General features: G+C 34.8%; 1 protein-coding gene across 4 annotated transcripts in view; it reads left to right on the top strand.

Annotated features, from left to right (window-relative positions):
* CFAP20DC (CFAP20 domain containing) overlaps positions 1-21,076 on the top strand; it is a 71,346-nt gene that overhangs the window by 18,793 nt on the left and 31,477 nt on the right. For all 4 annotated transcript variants that reach the window (XM_040076588.2, XM_040076586.2, XM_040076589.2 and 1 more), the window contains 7 exons: positions 1,821-1,977; positions 5,566-5,724; positions 11,149-11,285; positions 12,484-12,658; positions 13,183-13,329; positions 18,456-18,787; positions 20,503-20,916. In XM_040076588.2, coding sequence (XP_039932522.1) covers positions 1,821-1,977; positions 5,566-5,724; positions 11,149-11,285; positions 12,484-12,658; positions 13,183-13,329; positions 18,456-18,787; positions 20,503-20,916 — 1,521 coding nt within the window. The remainder of the gene's footprint in view (positions 1-1,820; positions 1,978-5,565; positions 5,725-11,148; positions 11,286-12,483; positions 12,659-13,182; positions 13,330-18,455; positions 18,788-20,502; positions 20,917-21,076) is intronic.

Below are 21,076 nucleotides of genomic sequence, written 5' to 3'. Positions count from 1 at the left end.
GCATGTTTTCTAATCAGAAATGTTTAGTGTATATTACGAACTTTTTGAAATTATTGCTTGGTTTAGAACTCAGCTCCTACTGATTGAAGATACTTGTGTATATCCCCTTTATCAGATGGCAGCAGAACCACTTAGTGCTGTACCTCTTCTATCCTTCTTCTTATGTTAGGAATTCATTCTCATTTTACAAAATTACTGCTGTTTGTGATGTTTCTTCACCTCTCCTGTTGATCCAGCCTCTATAAAATTCTCTGTGTCCCTGATACTTCATGATAGTGCTCCTGCTCACATATCCCTTCTCCTGTAGTGACCTTTGATTACATTCACTGGGGCTGCAGGTGGACTGTAGCTGATGGTTGCTTTCACATTCTTCAGGTTCTTCCAAATTCTGGTATATATAAAACAATCTGTATGTCAAACTGATGAAAACAAAACAATAACCATTATCTTCTCTTCATTCCCCTCTCCCATGCCCAGCCACAACATATGGTAATAGCTGACAGGGTACAAAGCCTGATGGTTACCATATACCCATGAAAGGGCTGAGTCTCAAACACTGCTTTAGAAAATAAACTTGATATGAAAATAGTTAGATTTTGAATATTTTTAAATATATATTTGCCTGAAGAGAACTAGATAACATTATACTAATTAGTTGTGAATTTAAGGCTAGACATGAGAGAGAATGTTTTACAAAAATCCTCTGAATTTATACCTCTTTTTGAGATAGGTTAAATGAAAGCAACTGTGGTAACTTAACACTGAGGAGTGTTCTGCTATGTGGGAAGAGGTAATTGGATTTTTTTAAAATGAATATGTGTCAGATCATACCCCTGAAGTTGCTGTTAATTCAAAACCCAATGAAATTAAATTATTTTTCTTCAGTGTAATATCAGTTTGTTGGTGTCAGACGAGTACAGGTATTTCAGGTATACATTAACGTATACATTAATGTACACCAAGTTAAATTCAAGCAGAAGATGAACTTCAGTTATGTATTTTCATTTAGATAATAAAGCATGAATCAGATATGTCTAGATGCTTTAATCATTTATAATGACAAAATATTTTAATAACCTTAATGCTTGACCAACCTTAAAGAGTAGATCTGTATTCCTTAGTGTATCTGAATTCCTGTCTCCCTTTAATGGTTATTTTCCTTTTTATCATTTCTTTTGCTTAAAGGAGGGAGCATACTGCTTTCAGTGATTAGATAGATCTTTTACATGGCTCTGGTAGTTCAATTTACTGTATATACAAGCTGATTGTTATTACCAGCATGAGAGGTTGTAAATCAGGATATATAATAAGTTGTTTGTTCCATCAGCAAAACATAGTTTGCATTTTCACATGCTACCTTTCCGTATCGTATTTCTACAAATTATTCTATTTTTCAACCTCATCACTAGAAGTACCAGTTATAATTAAATACTGAATTTTTCAGTCCATTCCTTGGTGTCTTCAAAACAAATATTACTTTCCTTCCAAAATTTCAGATTTAAGACCTGAACAATAATGTATGCACCCAAATTTTTTCTCAAAAATATTTTTTTATTTAGCAATTAGAAGCTAATATTTCTGCTTTGACATTATAAGGAAATTAGGCATGTACAATCATTATGTTTTTACTTTTCCCTTAAAATTTCAACCATTGATCAGCTAAATTTTACACATGAGTAATCATATAAAATATATTAGAGTTCTCCAAATTGAATGAAAATTGCTGCATTTCTCCTCAAGGCCATCTTGTTTATTTGCATAGAAGGTGTGTTAGCCTCAGCTCATGCGTTTTACTAAAGAATATTGTTTCTCTTTTCTAGTGGTGCAATATGTGCATTGACTTGGTAACATTTACCTATGAAATATTCAGAGGAGCTCTCTTCCGGTCTTTGGATGGAATTATTATTTCAGCTAACTGTAAGCTAAGAAAGATCTTCACTTTAAAATCCAAGCCGAAAGACACAGCCAAGGAAGATGGTGTGTTTTAATTACTATCTAGTCTTAAACATAACTGTTTGTGTTATAAAATCAAAAGGTTCTTATTCATCAGATTGGCAATTTGAAGGATTACATGATTTCATAAAAATTAAAGTGGTAGTACAGCATATTAAGTCTGCTAGTGCTGGACTTAAGGCAACTAATTAAATTTATGTGTACTCCTGTGTTTTAAACACAGAATTCATTAGAAGTATTTTATTGTAGAAATTCTGGCAAGATTTATCAGGTAAAGAGCTTGTTTTAATGAGGGTATCTTATACTGATAGAAATCAGGTTTTGACCAAGAACATAGTATCTGAGAGGAAAGAGAAGTACTGAAAACAGCAACATTTGCTTCTCATTTTCTTAATTTTGGATGTTAGTAACTGATGAAAGATTTCTTATTGAAATAATGCAGACAAAATTGTAGCAAAACATTATATGACACACAGCTATGAGACTATAATAAACACCTCCAATCATGTCTGGTTATCCTAATGTGGCCTTGTTTATTGGGAAAGTAATACTGGTGGTGAGCTGAAAAATGACAAGTTTTTTGGTTTTTTTTGTAGTAGGTCAGGATATTGGTCAAAGCTTACCAGTCTCCAGACTTGCATCATAATCCTGAATCATCATTTTCCAAGGGGAGAACTTCATTCCTCACTGGTATTTCCAGTAATAGAGGAGGCATTTCAAAAACACAGCTGGCACTTTCTTATTTTAAAGGCACCAGTAGGAATAGCTCAGCTTCTATTTCATTCGACTTTTCATTTTGTGACTTTTAAGGAAAATAACCTGGAAAAAACGTTTCTGGTTTCAGAAGGAGGGTAGTTAACAGTATTGTAAGTGTAGCAAAATGTATCTTCCATTTGGTAACACTGAAGCAATAGGGGAGCGTATGCAAACATTGTGATTACTACTCTGATTTTTTTGTTGGTAAGATTGGAAAAAATATTAATTAAAAAATGTCTACAGAGAGAATACGGTAAATTCTCAGCAGGAAACTGCAGTTCAAGCTCTCACTGGCATTCATTTAATTTAATTCCATTGGTGCATTGTTTTTTCCCTTCCATTTTAAACAGCTTCTGAAATGTGCTTAAATATTCTAAATGAGTTCCAAAATTCTAAAATGCCGTTAACATAATGAGTCGACAGCTTTAATAAACTGTATGCATAGTAAAATATTACGCTTCTAATTACTTCATTATCAATTCTATGATTATTACACAGCTGGTGGGCATTAGTACTTTCTGTATGCTTTTGAATTTCCTTATCTAGGCAATTCATAGAATCAGAACAATGGAATTGTTTAGATTGGAAAAGACCTTTAAGATTTTTGAGTCCAACTGTTAAGTCAGCACTTCCAAGACCACGAGTAACCCATGTCCCTAAGAGCCCCATCCACGTGGCTTTTAAATACCACCAGGAATGGTGACTCCACCACCACCCTGGGCAGCCTGTTCCAGGGCCTGACAACCCTTTTGATGAAGAAAGTGTTCCTAGTATCCAATCTAAACATCCATCCTCTGGCACAACTTGGGGCTATTTCCTCTTGTGTTGCTGCTTGTTAACTGGGAGAATACACCAACATCTACCCCTCTACAAGGTCTCCCATGAGCCACCTTTTCTCTAGGCTGGACAATCCCTGTTCCTTCAGCTACTCCTCTAAACTTGTTCTCTAGACCGATCTTGAATTTTCATTACAACTGAAGGTTTGGCTGAATTAAAATGATGCTATACTTCATACCAAATTAAAGAAAAAACTATAGTAAGATTTTTTTAAATATTATTAATTAAGTTGCAGATAACAATTACTCTTTGATAAAGCTTTTTCCCTCTCAGAATGACTAGACCAGTTAGTTGAGCTCCACTGAATGCAGTGACATTGCAACCTGCGTTGAGAGTTGTCATGCTTTAACCTCAGCCAGCAGCTAACACCGCACAGCCACACCCCCCCCAGTGGGGGATGGGGGAAAGAATCAGAAGTGTAGAAGTAGGAAAATATATGGGTTGAGATAAGAACACCTTAATAAAACTAAACTGTAATGACCAGGCAGAAAAAAAAAAATAAAACCCAAGAAGAACAGTTGTTTTTTGTTTGCATAATTTGTTTACCATCAGCAGCTCCCTCCAGTCAGCTTTCCCTCTAGTTGATATGCTGAGCACACTGCCATGTGGTCTGGAATATCCCTTGGGTCAGTTAGGGTCACCTGTCCTGGCTGTGTCCCCTCCCACCTTCTTGTGCCCCCTGCCATCTGCTCACTGACAGGGCAGCTTGGGGAGCTGAACAACAACTGACACATCAATACGTTATCAGCACTGGTCGCATGCCAAATCCAAAACACAGCCCGCTACCAGCTACTGGGAAGAAAATTAAATCTTTCCCAGCAGAAACTAGGACAAGGGTCAAGTTCTTTGCTTCAAACTCCTCGGTGTGGTGGAAGTACTGATTTCAAGGCGCAATGAGTGTGTTACTCTTTTCAAGTAGCAAGTATACAGTATGTTTTGAATTTTTAAAATGATAGTAAATGCAAAGGAAAAACCACATATAGGAAGGAATTATTTCTGTGTGAGATCATTGAGATAGAAGAGGAAATAATTAATCTTTTCTGCCTCATGACACTGAAGCATGCAAGCTTAAACTACACCTAGTTTCTTGTTTCCATAGTGATGCAGAACTTATGTATGGGTTTTTATCACTAAGTATTGCCCAACAGTGATAAATTATGTACTGGCTTGGCAAAAAAAAAAAAAAAAAAGGTGGAAAAAGTATGTCCTGTACTCAAATACAACATGGGACATTTGAATTTTTAAAATTAGAATCTCAATACTCAATCCCTTATTCATGTTTGGGTTTCAGGTTGTGTTTTCCTCTTTTCCTTGGAAAACAGACTTTAGCTTATTATATTCAAGCCTTCTAAAATTTGGAATTAATCTGCATTGTAACATCAGAAATGGTTCTGATGTGGATTCCTTTCTTTTTTGAGAGCAGTTTTCATAAATTCAGTCTATATTGGTTATCAAAGGGAAAGCAGAGATAATCAGCTCACGTTCTACTAGTGCCTGGTGTCACAAGAATACATAGGTTGACAGCTTTTCTGTTTATCATGAAAGTGTAAAAGTGTCCAAATTTTGGAATTAAAGCTTGTAAAATTCTTCATTTGCATATATGGGACTTCTTTGCTACTTCACTTCCACAGATATGAATACCATATTTATCTGTTCATTTTATCTGAAAATCATTGTATCGGTGTTACAATTAAAGCTGAATTGTAATAAAAATTAACAAAATGTATTTAGTGATTGTTTTGTTTGTTCTCTTGACAAGTCAAAGAAATTGATTTTCTATGACTATTCCAGCCATTAGTGTATATTTCTTTAACTGTATTCAATATTTTTGGCCTAAAAGTATACACAATATAATTTTAAAATTTGCAATAAAAAGTGACCAATTGCAGCAAATTTTTCAAATTACCATAATCTATTCAGTTTTTGTAGCCATATGAACTAAAGTAAATGTAATCTACCAAATAAGTCAAAATGAATTCCATAGTGTCATGAAGTAAAGCCCATGTTTTTTGATTCTAGGTACGACTATTGTCACACCTGGGCCATATGAGGCCTCAGATGATATTCCTCCAACCTGCCAGCTCAATTCTGATGTCCCACAAGTTACACAAGTGCTGAATATAGATGAAATTCAGAAGCCAGAAATAAAACGTAGGGAAAATGCAGTGCAAGAAACAGGTATTCTGTTGTTTTAAAATACTGTGAATACAATCGATACAGTACGTGTACAAACAATTGATTGTTTTGTAAATGTCCATGTTAAGAGTTCCAATGTCTTAAAATGAAACATGACAGCTCCTGCACACCTGTAGTGCCACAACCACATAGACCTGTCTGTTCTATAGTTTGAGATCTGCGTGGAGATTGAACAATTCTAATTCAAGTATGAGATTTATAACACTATTTGAGATGACACATGAATGTACATTGAAGCATCATACAGTGAAGTTGTTACTCTTCTTTTTAAGGTATGTTCACATCAATGAAACTTTTCTGGCAATATGACCTTGATTATACTCTGAAAAAGGAAAACTTGTCTTACTGGAGTTATTTGAATTTTGAAATATTTCTTTAAGCTACAAAATAATAAACCATATATATTTTAGACTTTGGCAGCATTGCATAGAAGTGATTTATTAAAGAAGCTGGGCAGTCGTGTGCTACAATCCAAGCTATTGGCTTGGATAAAAGCTAAGAGAAAGCAAAGAGAGAATTAAATTTAAAATTATTGTTACTGCTGAAGACTAACAGCAGGAGGCCTCAAAAGTTTTTGTTCTAATCTGTGTTGTTTATTATCGTTATGAAAAATCTCAACTGAGAAGTGAATAACAGGGGAGCAAAATTTTGTTATGATACAGATACTGGTTTAGTAAAGAGTGGGGCTTCAGAAAGTTTTAAGCTTGTGAAATGGGCAACCCTGTATTTACTTTTTCCTGAAGAAAGAGCAAGTAACATGCAGGTAATATCAGAGTTTTCAAAGCAAGATGTTCCATTTACTGGTTTTATGTCTTGTGGCCACTGTGTTAAAAAATTATGATCTAGGGACCACTCTATGGGGAAAATGTGGAACATGACATCACATAATATCTAGCTTTGCTAAATGCAAAGGATTGTACATTGGGGAGAAATGATAACTACAGTTAAGCTTTAAAGGATCAAAATTAAATTAATCAAGACAGGCAGGTTATCATCACCATAGACACAGCTCTGTAGAACATTAAGATTTTAATATGCTTTAAAAAACTATGTACCACGAAATTCAAATTCGTAGAAAATGGAAAAGGTATCAAACCTTTAAATCATTTTTGCATTATTATCTCAAATATTTTGTACATTATCAGTTAAAACATCTCAGCAAATACCTTACAGACTAAGAAGTGATTCAGGGAGAAGTGGCATGAATGAAAATCTCTCACATAAGATATGCTGAAAACATTAAAAATTTACATAAGGGCGTTTATAAAGTAACCAGTGATACAAAGGATGTTCAATAAAAGCTGCTTCTCTTATCTCATGTCACACAAACAATACATCGTTTGACGTGATGATGCAGTTGAAAATTAAAAACTCATAAAAGAAAATGCCATGTTACACAGAATACGATTAAAATATGGAATCTACTGCTAAAAGAGGCTGGTAAAGAAATCGGTATGATTCCAAAATCAGTTGGCAATTTATATTGGCAACAGTAATGTTGTATTTAGCAGCAGTAAAAATGCGAAGAGAAAATTCAATTTTGTATTTCCAAGTTTTTCCAACCTTGCTCTAAGAGCTATGTTGAAGGCAGATGACTTCAAAAATCCATACTAAATTATCTTGCACTATTTCTGAAGTGTTGGATTTGGGCTTTTTGTTAGGGAGATAATTGGCCTGTTCTAGACTAGCATTTCCTGTGTTTTCATATTTAAGTTGGCATGTCTACTTGAATAAGATCTGTGAGCCAAGATTCAGTAGAAACTACTTTGTAGATACAAATGCCGACATGTGAAATTGCTTAAATAGACTTGGGTCAAACAATTGAGAGCTCTTTAGTAAAGCTGCTATTTTGCTTTAAAAGTGTGTATTGCTTCCTACCTGCAGTAAAGTCAACAGCAGAATTTCACCAAGGCAAATATATTTACAGTCCTTATTGTCTTGACTCAAAGTACTGATTATCTCTTTAAAACAACATTGTAAAGAGATAGATCATCATTAAAGAACAGCAGTAGAGAGAAACATAGATTATTTGTGTTCATTATTGGAAATCTGGAGTTGTAAAACTATTCATAAGAGGTAGTGGTCTTCATGGAACTATGTAAAGAATGAAATAAAATTTTCAGATATTGACAAGGTTCTTTGAAGAAAATAAGGGGAGGTTTTAATCAGTTTCTTGACTTTTGAAGACATGAGCTACAATTTCAATGAGAAAATAAATCAATGTAGAAAAAAAAAGTTGTATTTTTCACTAATATGTCACTAAATTTCATTGATTAGAATTGTAAACATATCAAAAATGTAATTTCATTACTCCCAGGATATTACTGGGTTTTAAATTTAGTTGCATGTACACTTAGCTGATCTGTACTCTTTAAAAAAAAAAAATTATTCTGTAGACCCAGAACAACAGTAAATACCCTGGGATATATACAAGCCCTTCTTAAAAATGAGAGTTATAATGGATTTTAAATTAGGTGCTCTGATTCACATCCTTCATGTAGAACTGATAATTTCAGTCATCTTAAAATGTTGTTTTGATTGTTACTTTAATCTTAATCTGGGGAAGTACGTAAACTTTCTATTGCTGGAACTTAGAAAAATGCACAGATGAAATCTCTGTGTAGGCACCTTCTTTCCTCTACTCTTTTGTTATGTTGTTATTCATTTCTGAACAAGAAACAAAGCTGAAGCTTTGGTTTAACCCATATAATATTACAATGTCTCATTAAAACATTCAATTTTGCCCTTGCTCGGTACCCCCTTTTATGAGTCATATGATCATATGACAGCAGGGTGGTAGAACATCTTCTGGGAAGGAAGTAGGGCTGAAGTAGCTGCAAAGTGGATCTGAGCAAGCAAATTAGATAAAGAACCCATTTCCAACACATCTTCCTCAGCATAGGCAAGTTTAGAAGTGGTGCTGTAGGTAAAGAAGATAGATTTTTATTCTGCTGGGTTTAGAACCCTCTCAGCCTTGAGTATTCTCATCCTTAGTATTTGAATTCAGTGAATAATCGTTTCCACCATTTCTGTTAAAATGCTCTGAAGAAATGTGTGCAAAGTATTGACCAAAGGAATAAGGTTACAGAGAACGATAACTAAGGTTAAGTTTAAGACTATACCATCTCATGAAGCCCTAAAGAAAAATAAATTCTGACAACAACCTTGATAGTATCAAAAATTTTTAAAAACTACTTTTTAAACTTCTGTTCTTCTGCTTTTACCAGAATATGAAAAATCAACTCATAAAGATTTCATCAGCTGCACTAAGCTGCCTATGCTGGTGCATTTTCCAGCTGCTAGCTTTTGATCTCTCTCAATATACCTCCTTAGCAAAGGCAATCTTTGTCCTAGAGTAGCTGAAATGAATAGTAGGGCTTTTGAATTTTTGCTTAGAGTAAGACCCTTCATATATTTCCTTATTTAAATTACATTTAGCTTTTTTTTTTTACAAGCAGGTATCATTTTTGTATTAAAGAGAAAATAATACTTTTAGAGTATTATTGCCCTACAAGTAGTCAAGTGAGAGTTCTGTTGTGAAGTTGGATTGTAAATCTGCCTTTGGAATAGCAGAGGAAACTCTTTAATCCAATTTCTTAGTGACTGTACTAAAAAAAAAAAAAAAAAGTTCTTGGCTGGATTGTCAAAATACGAGTGACTATAAAATATAAATGAGTACAATGGTGTGAACGCATCTAGGCAGAAAAAATTAATGTTCATTTAAAACAAGACTCAGATTTTACATCTGAACTACAAAGATACATAGCCCTTAGGAATATATGGTAAAATAATTAATGATAACATCCTTCACCTGCATGAAGATGAAATGTCTTCAGTTTAAGGTTTAATCTTTTTTTTTAATCCCACCTTATGAACATAGCATGAATCCTTCCAGACATGTTTTTCAAATTTCAGAAGTTGGCCTACTTGAAATTGGAAGCTTTGGTATGTTTAGGTACATTTTAATTGGAAAATTTTCTTTTAATCCACTATACCTTTTGTTTATTTGATATTCAAAAGCCCAAATTATTTTTAGCATCATCCCTTTTAATTACACATATTATTTCATTATGTCATCAACACACTGCTATGTGTAGATGTAGGTAATTAATTGCAGTCAGATAATGTGGTCATTAAGAGAGATTTTAATGCAAATCAGCTTTTCTAATTGGAGCTAACAACATCCCAAGGTAGCCAGCAAAAAAGAAATTGATGTTAAACCAAGACAGGTCATCTGATCTTGTGAAATGGCAGCTGTTAACAGCAACCAAATGTCACATCAGGAAAAAAGGAGTTGGGTAATGGCAGTAGGTGGCTTCTTCTGTGCTTATTAGTACAGTAAATGATGATATTTGTGGGTAATATATGATCTGTTTTTCATTTCCTTGATGATAAATAAAGCTGATCTTGAAATAAGGTTATGAAAAATGCTCAGGGGAACCGGGAAAATATTTTGTTTCCACTTTATTGCTTTATGAAGGTGTCAAATCTCTAAAGTGAGATAGCAATTTAATACAAGCTGTAGCAAGAACATATCTTTGGACATTGTAAATATTAAATATAAATTAATGTGAAGATACCATTTTTATCAGCTCTGGGAAGGAGAATTCACTGACAATCTTGGAGAATTATAAAAGAGGAAAATAGATAGTACATGCAGATCTATAACCCCGGTGGTAAAATTAATCTGTAACTATATTACTGTCCTTCCTTTTTAAATTTTTTTTTGAGAACATTCACCTGCATTCCATGTTTACTTTCTGTCTTGAAGACTGGTTGGTAATTTTGGTGCTTTAAAAGACATATAAAAATAAATCTACAGTTTAAGCAGTAAAACAAATAAATAGTGAAAAGGGTAGGATATTTTAGCAGCAATAGAGTGCATTTGCAATATTAAGGCTCAGCCTGGTAATACAGTAGATTCAGTAATTCCAAAAAGCAGGGTACATGTAAATAGTTCTCTGAGCTGTGACTGATACGTTGACGGTCTTGTCTCCATTTTTTTTGTGTGTGTTATTATTTATTTATTCTGATATTTATTAATTAGAGTTCTTTTTTCTTCCTGTCAGAAGTTTGGTTTTCATTGAAGTTCTAAAGAAATCCAGCAAACCTTTTTGTTGTTGTTGTTTATAAATAACCCACTTTTAAATAAATCTTTAAAGCAAGAAGATTAGAAATATATCTCTATAATAAACCACAAGTTTCTTGCTGGTATCTTGACACACTTTAATAAAATGTGCATTTGTTATTCCTGTATTTCTAGGGAGTGCACTTTAAAGGAACGTAACTCTTATATGCGTTTAGTTTTCATAATTCTTTCCTTTTAGTTGATTCTAAAAAAATACTACTTTTTATTGTTTGTAAATACTGTAATTTTGTTTTAAACTCTTAATTTTCTTAACTTAGGTATCTTGGGTAATAGAGGCCAAGGTAACATATGCAGTGGTAGAACTCAGGACGTATCACATATTGCATTTGGGTCAAAGATCCTTGGGCCACCTCCATCTTCAAACAGAAGAACAAAAGCAAAGGTACCTGGAAAGGTAAGGGATAAATTGCAACAACAAGGGCTAAATTCCAACAACACTGTTGGCTAAGAAAGATATTGATAAGCAGAGGAGTTAAACTAAAGGTTTATTTTAGAGGCTCCCTCCAGAGAACTGTGATAGGTCATGGACCTCCAGTGCCAGAGATCCTGTAACGTCCAGAGGAGGGCAAGGAAAATGCATGGGTGGTTCCTGCGCAGGGCATGGGTTTATTGAGCCCACAGGAGAGAAGGCTGAGGGGAAATCTAGTTGTTCTTTTCAATGCATGCAGGGCTGTAGCGAAGCCAGGCCTCTTCTAAGAAGCGCCCTGAAAGGCCAATGGCAGCAGGCCCTAATTGCAGGGAGGCTCTGACTAAATGTAACAAAGAAGTGGTTCAGTTCTGCAACAGTCACAAGAGTTTGGAGAATTTCAAAATGACTGAAGACATCAAAACTTGAATGAAACAGGCTGATCTAATTTCAGCATCAGACATCAAGATGCCTCTTTCTACTGAAATTACTCTGTGATTTCTTACCATTCTTACTTTTCTGATTTTTTTTTCTAGACTGCGGAAATTTCTGTGTGTGTGTGTGTCTAAATATTTATCCTTATGATGAGAGCTATAGTGCAGAGCAGAAGTTACATTTCAGGATGCTCTGATAGTCAGCATTACAGTCGCTCATGTGATGCTGTCAATTACAATCCCAGGGAAAACACGTGATCCCAGTCTGCCAGCAACAAATATGCAGGGTTTTGGAATCTGATCAGACCTACAGTTTTCAGTTTTAACAACAAGAATAAGGGATCCAGCCAACTCTTCTGTATGAAGTCACTTGAAAGTCAAGATGTAAAATGATACTCCTTTCTCCAAAGAAGAAAGGACTCCTGAGGCCTAGAATAACTACAAGTTTTAGTCGTTTTATTCTGATAGTGAATTCTAATTTTTTTCCCTTTTCTTTCTGTTGTTCCATTCACTCAGTGGGGGAAAAAAAAAAAAAAAAACCAAAAAAACTCTGCCTGCTGCTTGACTGTAAAGATTGAAGATACCACACTGAATAGAGCCTACCATGAAGTTTTCTGAAAAGATAGTGTTTAAAAAAAGATTTGAAAATATATATTTGAAAAAGATGTGTAATTCATAATGTGTGTTTTACCTTTGAGTATTTTGAAAGCTGTTGTATTTTTGTCTTTCATCAAGAAATAATGTCTTTCAAGGTAACAAAGACCTTGGGTAGCAAAACATCGCACCAACTTCAAAATTCAGGAATGCCAACTGAATCTGTACCAGATACTGAGAGACTGGAGCTACCAGTCTGGCCATGCAATGATACTTTAGATCAAGGAGGCAAAAAAGATACTCTCGAAACAACTACGAATGAATTTCAATATGGTAAGATTATAAAGCAATGAATATTTAGATTTCTCAAGCTGCCAAATTTTTGCATGATTGTGCCTTTGAATCTAGGACTTAATTCTTTGTTTTTTCTAATCCTTTATCTACTTCATTAATTACTGAAGACATATTCACTAAATCATGACTTATTCTCCTGTATGAGGGTGAATAAATGTTCATTCTCTCTGCAGCTATTTGTATTTTAAGTGATTGACCCAGGACCTGCTGGCAGTAGCCACTATTTATACCTGTGCCCCTCTTTCCTTATGCTGTGAAAATAACTGAGCTGCTGTAGTGGTTCTTGATTGTTTCGCAGACTTTTGCAAGCCTGTTTTTAATAATTACTATGGCTTGCCCCTCTTCCGTACCTAGAGTAAAATTTTCCTTCCTTGTGGCTGCCCTGTTCCTGCTGCCCTGCAAGATTCTCATGCTGTTTAGAGGATGTTTGCAACCGAGCACAATGCCCCATATGCACATAATATGAGTCTTCACAGGCATTTCATTTCTGCATTGCATTTCAGACCCTGAAATTCAGACTCAGAAAATATCTTTGAGTGGAGAAGCAGATTTTCAGCTCACCTCACCACAAGTACCCTCACCAGACAAGAACAGTCATAGAAGATTATCTCTAAAAGATGCAGCCAAACCCACATGGGAAATAACCAGTGGTATGGTACTCATTTTATGTTTTTTTACATTTCAGTTCTGTGTGGTGTGAGGGACTATCTGTTGTAAATTTCAAAGGACCCAAAACCAGTTCACATAAAAAATAAACGTCTGTGTTGTGGGGGATTATGGAAATCAAGCACCCTGCAACAGAATTGCTTTTGAGCATTGATAAAGATTTGCAGGATTAAGCAGAGTACCAGAGCAGTGAATGAATATCAAAAGAAAAATTCCATGCTCTCATGATTAAAGGAAAAGAAATAAAAATAATTTATTCTTTAAATCCTTAATTAATTTAACACTGAAGACTCCAAATATGAAGTGTACAAGAAATTTTACTTGTCCTAGATAAGAGTTTAGAATATTACCTATGTAATAGTACCTATGTAATATTGGGAGGGGAGGGGGGAAAGGAGGAGGAAAGGGTTGTTTTGTTTATAGAGTTCAGTGGTGATTTATTTCTTTTCTTATTCACAGAAAGACACCTCAGCTTATGTTTTGGGTTTTCTCCCTTTCTTACCTGTCCACCAAAAAGTGTGGATTTTTTTTTTTTTTTTTTTTTTTCATACTCTGTCAATCAGCTTCCTTTGCATGGGCTTGGTAATTGCATTTTTGTGGCAAAAGTATCTGTTGTCTCTGTGGAAAAGTAGTGTTACTTTTTATTAGAAGGCATAGCCACCAATTTGAAAAACGGTTGGACTACTCAAATATGCTCAAAATTGACCAACAAGATTTTCCTTCATACTGTGAGTGATTTCTATTGTGTTTATTCTTCGGGGATGCTTAGAAGTGATTATATACTCTGGCAGTTTCAGTAATCCATAATTGCTATTATGGGTTGCATAATTTCACTGAAAGATATGCAAGATGGTCAGGCAAATAGAAAATTCTTCTGGGCATTTTTTAAATTCCTTTCGATTTATCTAAATTTTTAGAACTCTGGGGCAGGAATCACTGTCTTAACTTGTTTTTCATCTAGAACACCACGACTTCCATTTAGTGCCAGATTTTTTAAAAAAATTGGTCAGCACTTGCTATTTTATGAAGATATAGGTGATGCGAAAAGACAGCCTTAGGGCATTAGACGGCCTGTCTAAATGCCCTCTCATAAATTCCGAGACAGAGAACCGAGGAAGAAAAATATATGTAAACTCTGTTCTTTTGCTGTTTGCGTTTGAAAGAATGAGAACAGTTTCTTTATAATCTTAGTTGTGTGTACAGGCAGATAAATGCATTCTGTGAGTTCCTAAGGTACAGTTCTGCAAACATTTTCCCCCATATTTTCACTGCTTGTCACTGTTGTCACTCTCAGTCTGCAGATTTCCATTTCTTTTCAATATATGAAGTTATCCAATTTTATTAATGAATAATGATTTCTTTACACAGTACTGGATTTATTTTTTCTCAAGAACCTCCTGTAAGCAACTTCCTCATCAGGAAAGTCCTCTTCTAGGCTTTGTTCTGGACTTCTTCCAAAGTGAGATAAACTTAAACTGAGGGAAGAAATAAAATTAGTGAACACTGTTTATGCCAATTTTACTTACTCAGTGCTGAAACCTTCATTATAATGTTAGGCTGTGATTGCAAGCTTTAGCATGTCTGACTGTGTAAAAGAGCTAATTAGATGTTAAGGTGATCATTCTTGCATTTATGTTGTTTGCTGCAATATTGTGATTATGTAGTAGTTTGCATATTTTACTCAGAATGTACTCCAAATAATTCATTACAATTGACGTGGAAATTATGAGTTAAATTCTAGTATAGTTTTTGTTGGAGAGGTAGTGGAATTTTGTTTGGTATCTTTCACTTTTGGCTATTGAAAAAGTGCTACACTGACTACAGGTCACAGAAGTTGCTGAATTCTGTAACCAGCATAAAATGTCATCTTCAAATCATACAGACTTTTCTGTCTTCCCCCTGGATATTTCATTAAGAATAAGTACTGTGCTTTGCAAATGAATGTTTGGGTTTGACTTATTTGTAACTCAACAACACTGGAAATGAATGTACTTCTTTACAGGGTGGCTTAGACTAAAAAGGCAGAACATTTCAGGCTAATATTATATAGATAGTAATCATTTTAAAGTAATTCTTTGTGTTTCTGAACCCCTATTGATCTGGGCAAAACATTATAATGGTGACTAAAGTGTAAGAAATTTCTGGATGTCTGAGGCAGAGCCAGGAGTAGAAGTCAGGAGTTTAAAGCTCTATTTGCCTCATATTTTCTAAACACTTGACAAAAACTGTTACTCTAAGATTTTTTTTCCATCTTTTGATTCTTCATTCAAAATTGACTTAAAATCTTAAAAAGCAAGTGATTCATCAGGTTGTTTCCTTCAGAATGCATTACACAATTTCATCTGCAATGCTACAAATTAAACAGCAACAACTGCATTGGAAGTTATTCTGGAATGAGAATATATCAAGTGAGATTGCAATGTGGGAAGTGAGTTGTTACTAAGTCAGTAGACAAAAAAATTAAGCCATTCCTCTGCTCTTTCCCAGTTCTATGTGCATGAGAATTAGTGAATTCTCCTGAAGTGGGTTGTACACTAAGTGTATAACCATACCCTAGAGGGCCCTTTACAGTGGTCTGAGCTATTAGTGCATATTTGTAAACCACAAAGGCAGCATGAAACGTGTCAAATTTAATTTTATGGTGGGGAAAAGACCTTCTGAATACTGAAGGAGTGTATGTTATGCATTTTGGTGTTAGTCGAGACGCTGACAGGGAAACCTAATAAAATATGTCTAGATTAAACTAGAAGGGTGGGTGCAGACTGGAAAGAAAACTGCAAAGTGCTGAGATAAGAAAAAAATACAGAAAAGTTTCTTAGCTAGGTAACTTTTGAACTTTTGTTTGTTTTGAAAAATGCAGCAAGTAAAAATTTTAATATCTTTGCTTTAGGAAAAAGGGTAAACATCATTTTAGACTTAGCAACCGAAATAGCTGGGAAAAAGAAGAGTTGTCCAGTTGAAGTCTGGGGATAAGTAATATTTTTGTGGCATTTCTGCATAGCACTTTCTGGAGCTGTGAACAAGGCAGCATTTCCAGGGCCAAAGACTTTCAAAATAATCTCAGTCTTGGGGGGCCAGATTCCTGCAGGATAAATAACTGAGTAATTGAAAATACTAATTTAGTGTGACAGAGTTTTTAAATCATGTTAGGTCACAGAATCAGTTGGGGAGAAAACAGTTCCTGAGTCTTTTTTCTTGAGCATCCAAGTACTGTGTTCAGCCTCACTTGAAAAGCTCATGAAAAGATCCCTCTTCTCATTTCATTTTTATAGGGGAAATGGTTGCTTAATAAAGGCAGCTTATACAGATAGTAAAGTATAGTAAAAGCATGTAATCTGTGAAATGTTCAGGACTGTGTTTTCTCTTATGATTTCAGTTGTTTTATTTTTGTACCACCCTTCCCATGTAATTCCAACTGCCTATGAAAAATATGTTATCAGAGGAGTGTGACACAATCTTGAATGACAGTAGACTGGAGAATTCTGCTCCAATATCCTCCTTTGAAGAACCTGTAGTTATAAATCAGAACTAAAAGTAAATTGGTTTAGTAATTTGGTTTACTCAATGAAGGGTGTTTCCTAAAAGTTTTGAGTAGTCTCACTCATTTCTTGATGCTCTTGGAAAAACTATTTTATAAAATAAATTGAATTTATAAATTTTATAAAATTAATGGAATCACTTGCATGTTAGGCTTTCAAGGCTTATAATAATTAAAAGCACAATCTACTACATTGTTTCAAACAAGAACTATTTTCTAATATAAAAAGAGTTTACTTGAAAAGGTTTGGGGGTTCTTACTAAGGATAGTCTTCATGAGGAGATCGGAAAATGGTCTTTTCTGGAACAAGAAGATGGAAGATATGGTCATACAAGATACATCAAGTCCCAACTTTTCACTGGTTCCTGGATATTAACCAGAGTTTGGTAGCTTTACTAGCTGTCTTCAGTAAACTGGAAAAATCACAGCAAGCCAGTAAGAAACTGCTGTTTTTCCTGGCATCTCATTCTTCTTTCTTTTGCCTTCATTTATGGTGATTCAGATTTCCTCTCACTCCCCCCAGGCTGCTGAATGTGCCTGAAGTGGCAATTGCAACAAAATCAAAAGTAAAACGTCCTAGTAAAGCACAAAATACCACACTAAACTTACTGTCTTCTGTGGTGGAAAGCATTTTATTTTTGCAATGCTACTTTATTATTATATTTTTAGTATTTTTTCATTGAGGGTTTTTTTTAATATGGTTGGTGGTAACTTTGTTTTATGGAGCTGGAAATTTTCAATACCTAGCGAATAATCCACACCGCACTATCTTTAATGAAGATAAGGGAGTATTGCATACTTGAGCAATTCTCCTTTTCTTAGATGCTATTTGAGATTGGTTGTAATCAATCAAATTGACATTTTTTCCTATACCATCATTCCAAACAGTAAAATATAAGTTAACAATAAGAATATAAAAATGGTCTTTTCATGTGTATCTGGTGCACTCAATCTTTAAATCCATTTCCGTAGTTTATTGTTTGTTTTAAAATTGTCAGATTAGTTGTGGCTATATTCAGGGAAACCTGGTGAAACAGATATCTTTATACATTTTTCATGTCACACTTTTTTATCAGAACAGTAGTTTGAAATTGAGATTTAAACCATAAGTTCTGAATGTAAAAGTGTGGCATTTCAGCAATCAAGAAGGAGCAGATTATTAACTTTCTACCAATGTGTGATTATTTTTTAAATGTCAGATGCAAAAAATGCCTATAGAAAAATATCAATGGCCATATTTAATAGAAGCATGCTTTCCTAGAATAAAATTCAGTTGTGGGTTTCAAACTTTGATGGCTAAACAGTTTCAGGTGTGCAAATGGCAGGTTTGCCTGTCCTGTACCAAAGCATGTATACTTTTTCAGCTCTGTATAGAATTTTTTTTATTGCCTTGCTGCACTTTGAAAGCAACCTGATCTTTTTCATTGCACCCTCATCACTCTTATTCTTCTTTGACAGGCAAAATATTTCTGCATTCGAAAAACTTACTTTGCTGTACAACTTTCTGAGATAATGAGAGTGATCGGAGTAGCTCACAATTTACATCTTTGGCGTTGAAATTGTATGTTTCAGATAAATGGGTGTTTCCAGAGAGGTTCGCTGACAGTATTCAGTTGGAGAACAAGGAGCACTTTGGAGCTACTGGAAGTTCAGACTGCTGTAATTTACCCTCAGCCCAGAATGCCTTTGTTGAACATCACAGCAAGGAAACAGCTGATCATCACAGCAATAAGCAAGAGGTTTTCACATTTTCATCAAAACCTCGATCAGCTCCTTACGGAAAGTCTCCAAATATATCACTAGAAGGTGACGTTTTCCCGTTGGAATTGGAGCTAGACAGTAACGGAGAACATGAGAAAACCGAAACTGAAGATAGCTTTGAAGGAGCTGACAGCAGTAAGGAGGTAGGCCACTTTGTACATGTAACTCTTGATAAAGCAGTCCTCATCCTAAAACTCCTAAGATGAGATTCTGTCTTCAAGCCAGACAGAGAGGATAAATCATCTTTTCCCCATATACCAACAGGTAGATTTGTCTCTGTCAGGTTGCTGTGTCTCAATGCAGGTGTACCCTGTGTAACAAGTTGACAAAAGAAACCTAACTCTGTCAGCCCCTATGCTGAGAGATGCCAGAACTGTGCATCATTACTACAAAAAAGATTTTAGGAAAGCCTGCATCATAGATTTGATTGAGATCCAAGTCCTTTATGATTGCTCAAGACTTCAGTAAATAAGACTTCATTGTGTCTGTTAAAACTGCAAATGGGGACTGGTTTTGCTCATTGAAATTGAGAATTACAGAATTCCAGTTTTTGAATGTCATTTGATTATTGGTATTTCTGCTGCATATCCTGTCCAAGCATCACCAGCTTTAATTCTTTTGCAATGCAGAAATCTTCCAGCAATGAAATGAATGAAAGAAAACAAACAATTTTTTAGTATATCTATCTAGTATCATCTGATACTAGATAGAAATTTGCCGAATTGTCAATGTATGCAATAATTTCATTATGTCATTATGGTAACTGCTAAAGTTCCTAGCTTTATGAACATTCTAGTATATTTCACTTTTAACTAAAAAATCTATTTCTTATCATTTGAAGCTATAGCTCACAGCAGCAAAATAAAATGTAACTGAGTTGCATAACAGCAAGATGGACTGAATTTAACTGTTTTACAAAATAACTGACAGAATAAAAGTATAAATTTCCAAAATGTGTACCATTAATAAAACTGAGGGATTATCTTTTTGAACATACATTTCATGCTGTGTAATCCTGGACTCACTGAAGTCGATACCAATCTTGTATCACTTTCACGTGCGGCAGGATTGCACCTCAGCTGTGGGAGGCACACTGCAGGTGACACTGCCTTACATCCTGTGTGGGAACATATGGCAGAGGAGCAGCATCACAAGATGAAGATGAGGCTGCTCTCATCCCTTCTTTCTTGAGAATAAGAACACTGAGGCAAACACTAGATGCACTCCTGCATTATTTCTCTTTCCATCTTTTCAGTCCTGCTGATTGTTGTTGAGATGGGGTATGAGTGAACATGATACACTTGATTCATGGGATATTTTGCAGAGACATTTTTAGAAGCATGGATATAAGGTTAATAAACTAACCTCTAAAATTCTTAAATTGTATTCAAATGGGAATGAATATGATATCCAGCACCATATGATTACCAGAGCAGAGAAAACTGATCTCAGCGGGAGTTATTTCTTCTACATTTGAGTTGAAGATGCAATGTGAAAATATGGAATATTAATAATTCAATGGAAAAACATCATTGTCATGGACTCATTCCTTAGTTTTGGTTTACAGTTGTAATAAATTCTATTGAAATTGTGATTGTTAGGTAAGACAGAGGTTTCAGAGGCTACCAGCATTCAAAATCTGCCCTGACTTTTCAAAAAGAGTAATCAGCTCCAGATGTATGTTTATGGTATATTCAGTGTATTTGCCAGGAAAAGCAGCTGTTTTTTGGAATCCTTGTAAATTTAGAAACAGGAAGCAGAGATTAAAGAAAGATTTTGAAGTGTTAAGGTTATTTAAAACTGAATTGTGTAATGATGAGAGGGAACCAACCACTCTTGCTTTGTTTCCTAAATTTAGGATGACAACAGTGAACTCATCCAGGGTACTGAGAACATTGAGAACAGCCACAGTAGACAAGGAACACCCGATTCAGCAGTTTTTAAAGAGATCCCATTAAATGAGATGTCACAGAGAAATGAATACTGGAAGAATAAGGAACACAGCAAATATAACTTCAATGAGGCCGCCTTATCAAAACCACAGAGTTCCACCATGAGAAAAACAGAATCTATTAGCTTTCAGAAAAGTTTAAAGCCTATCCTTTCTCTTTCTCCAATTCAAAGTAAATCCAGATCCTTTAGAGTAATTAGAAGTGTATCTGAAGAAACTGAACGATATGAAGGAGTTTCAGATCAATTAGAAAGATCTGTCAGTAAAACATCTCTCAAGAAAGTCTCAAAAGGAAATTCATGTCTGACAGCACAGACTTGTGTAAGTGATTTTTACTTTGAAATTAAATTACTAGTTTGTATGGAGAAGCTATATAAGATATACCCATTTGCATGAAGTGATTAATAGTATATCTTTCATGAAGAGATATTCTGGCTTCATCATAACAGCATTTACTATGCTCAGTCTGCTGAAAGTTGAT

The sequence above is a fragment of the Hirundo rustica genome, chromosome 12 (assembly GCF_015227805.2).
Source record: "Hirundo rustica isolate bHirRus1 chromosome 12, bHirRus1.pri.v3, whole genome shotgun sequence".
In the NCBI taxonomy this organism is placed as follows: Eukaryota; Metazoa; Chordata; class Aves; order Passeriformes; family Hirundinidae; genus Hirundo; species Hirundo rustica.
The sequence above is the reverse complement of the archived record's forward strand: the minus strand, read 5'-3'. Positions and strand labels throughout refer to the sequence as shown.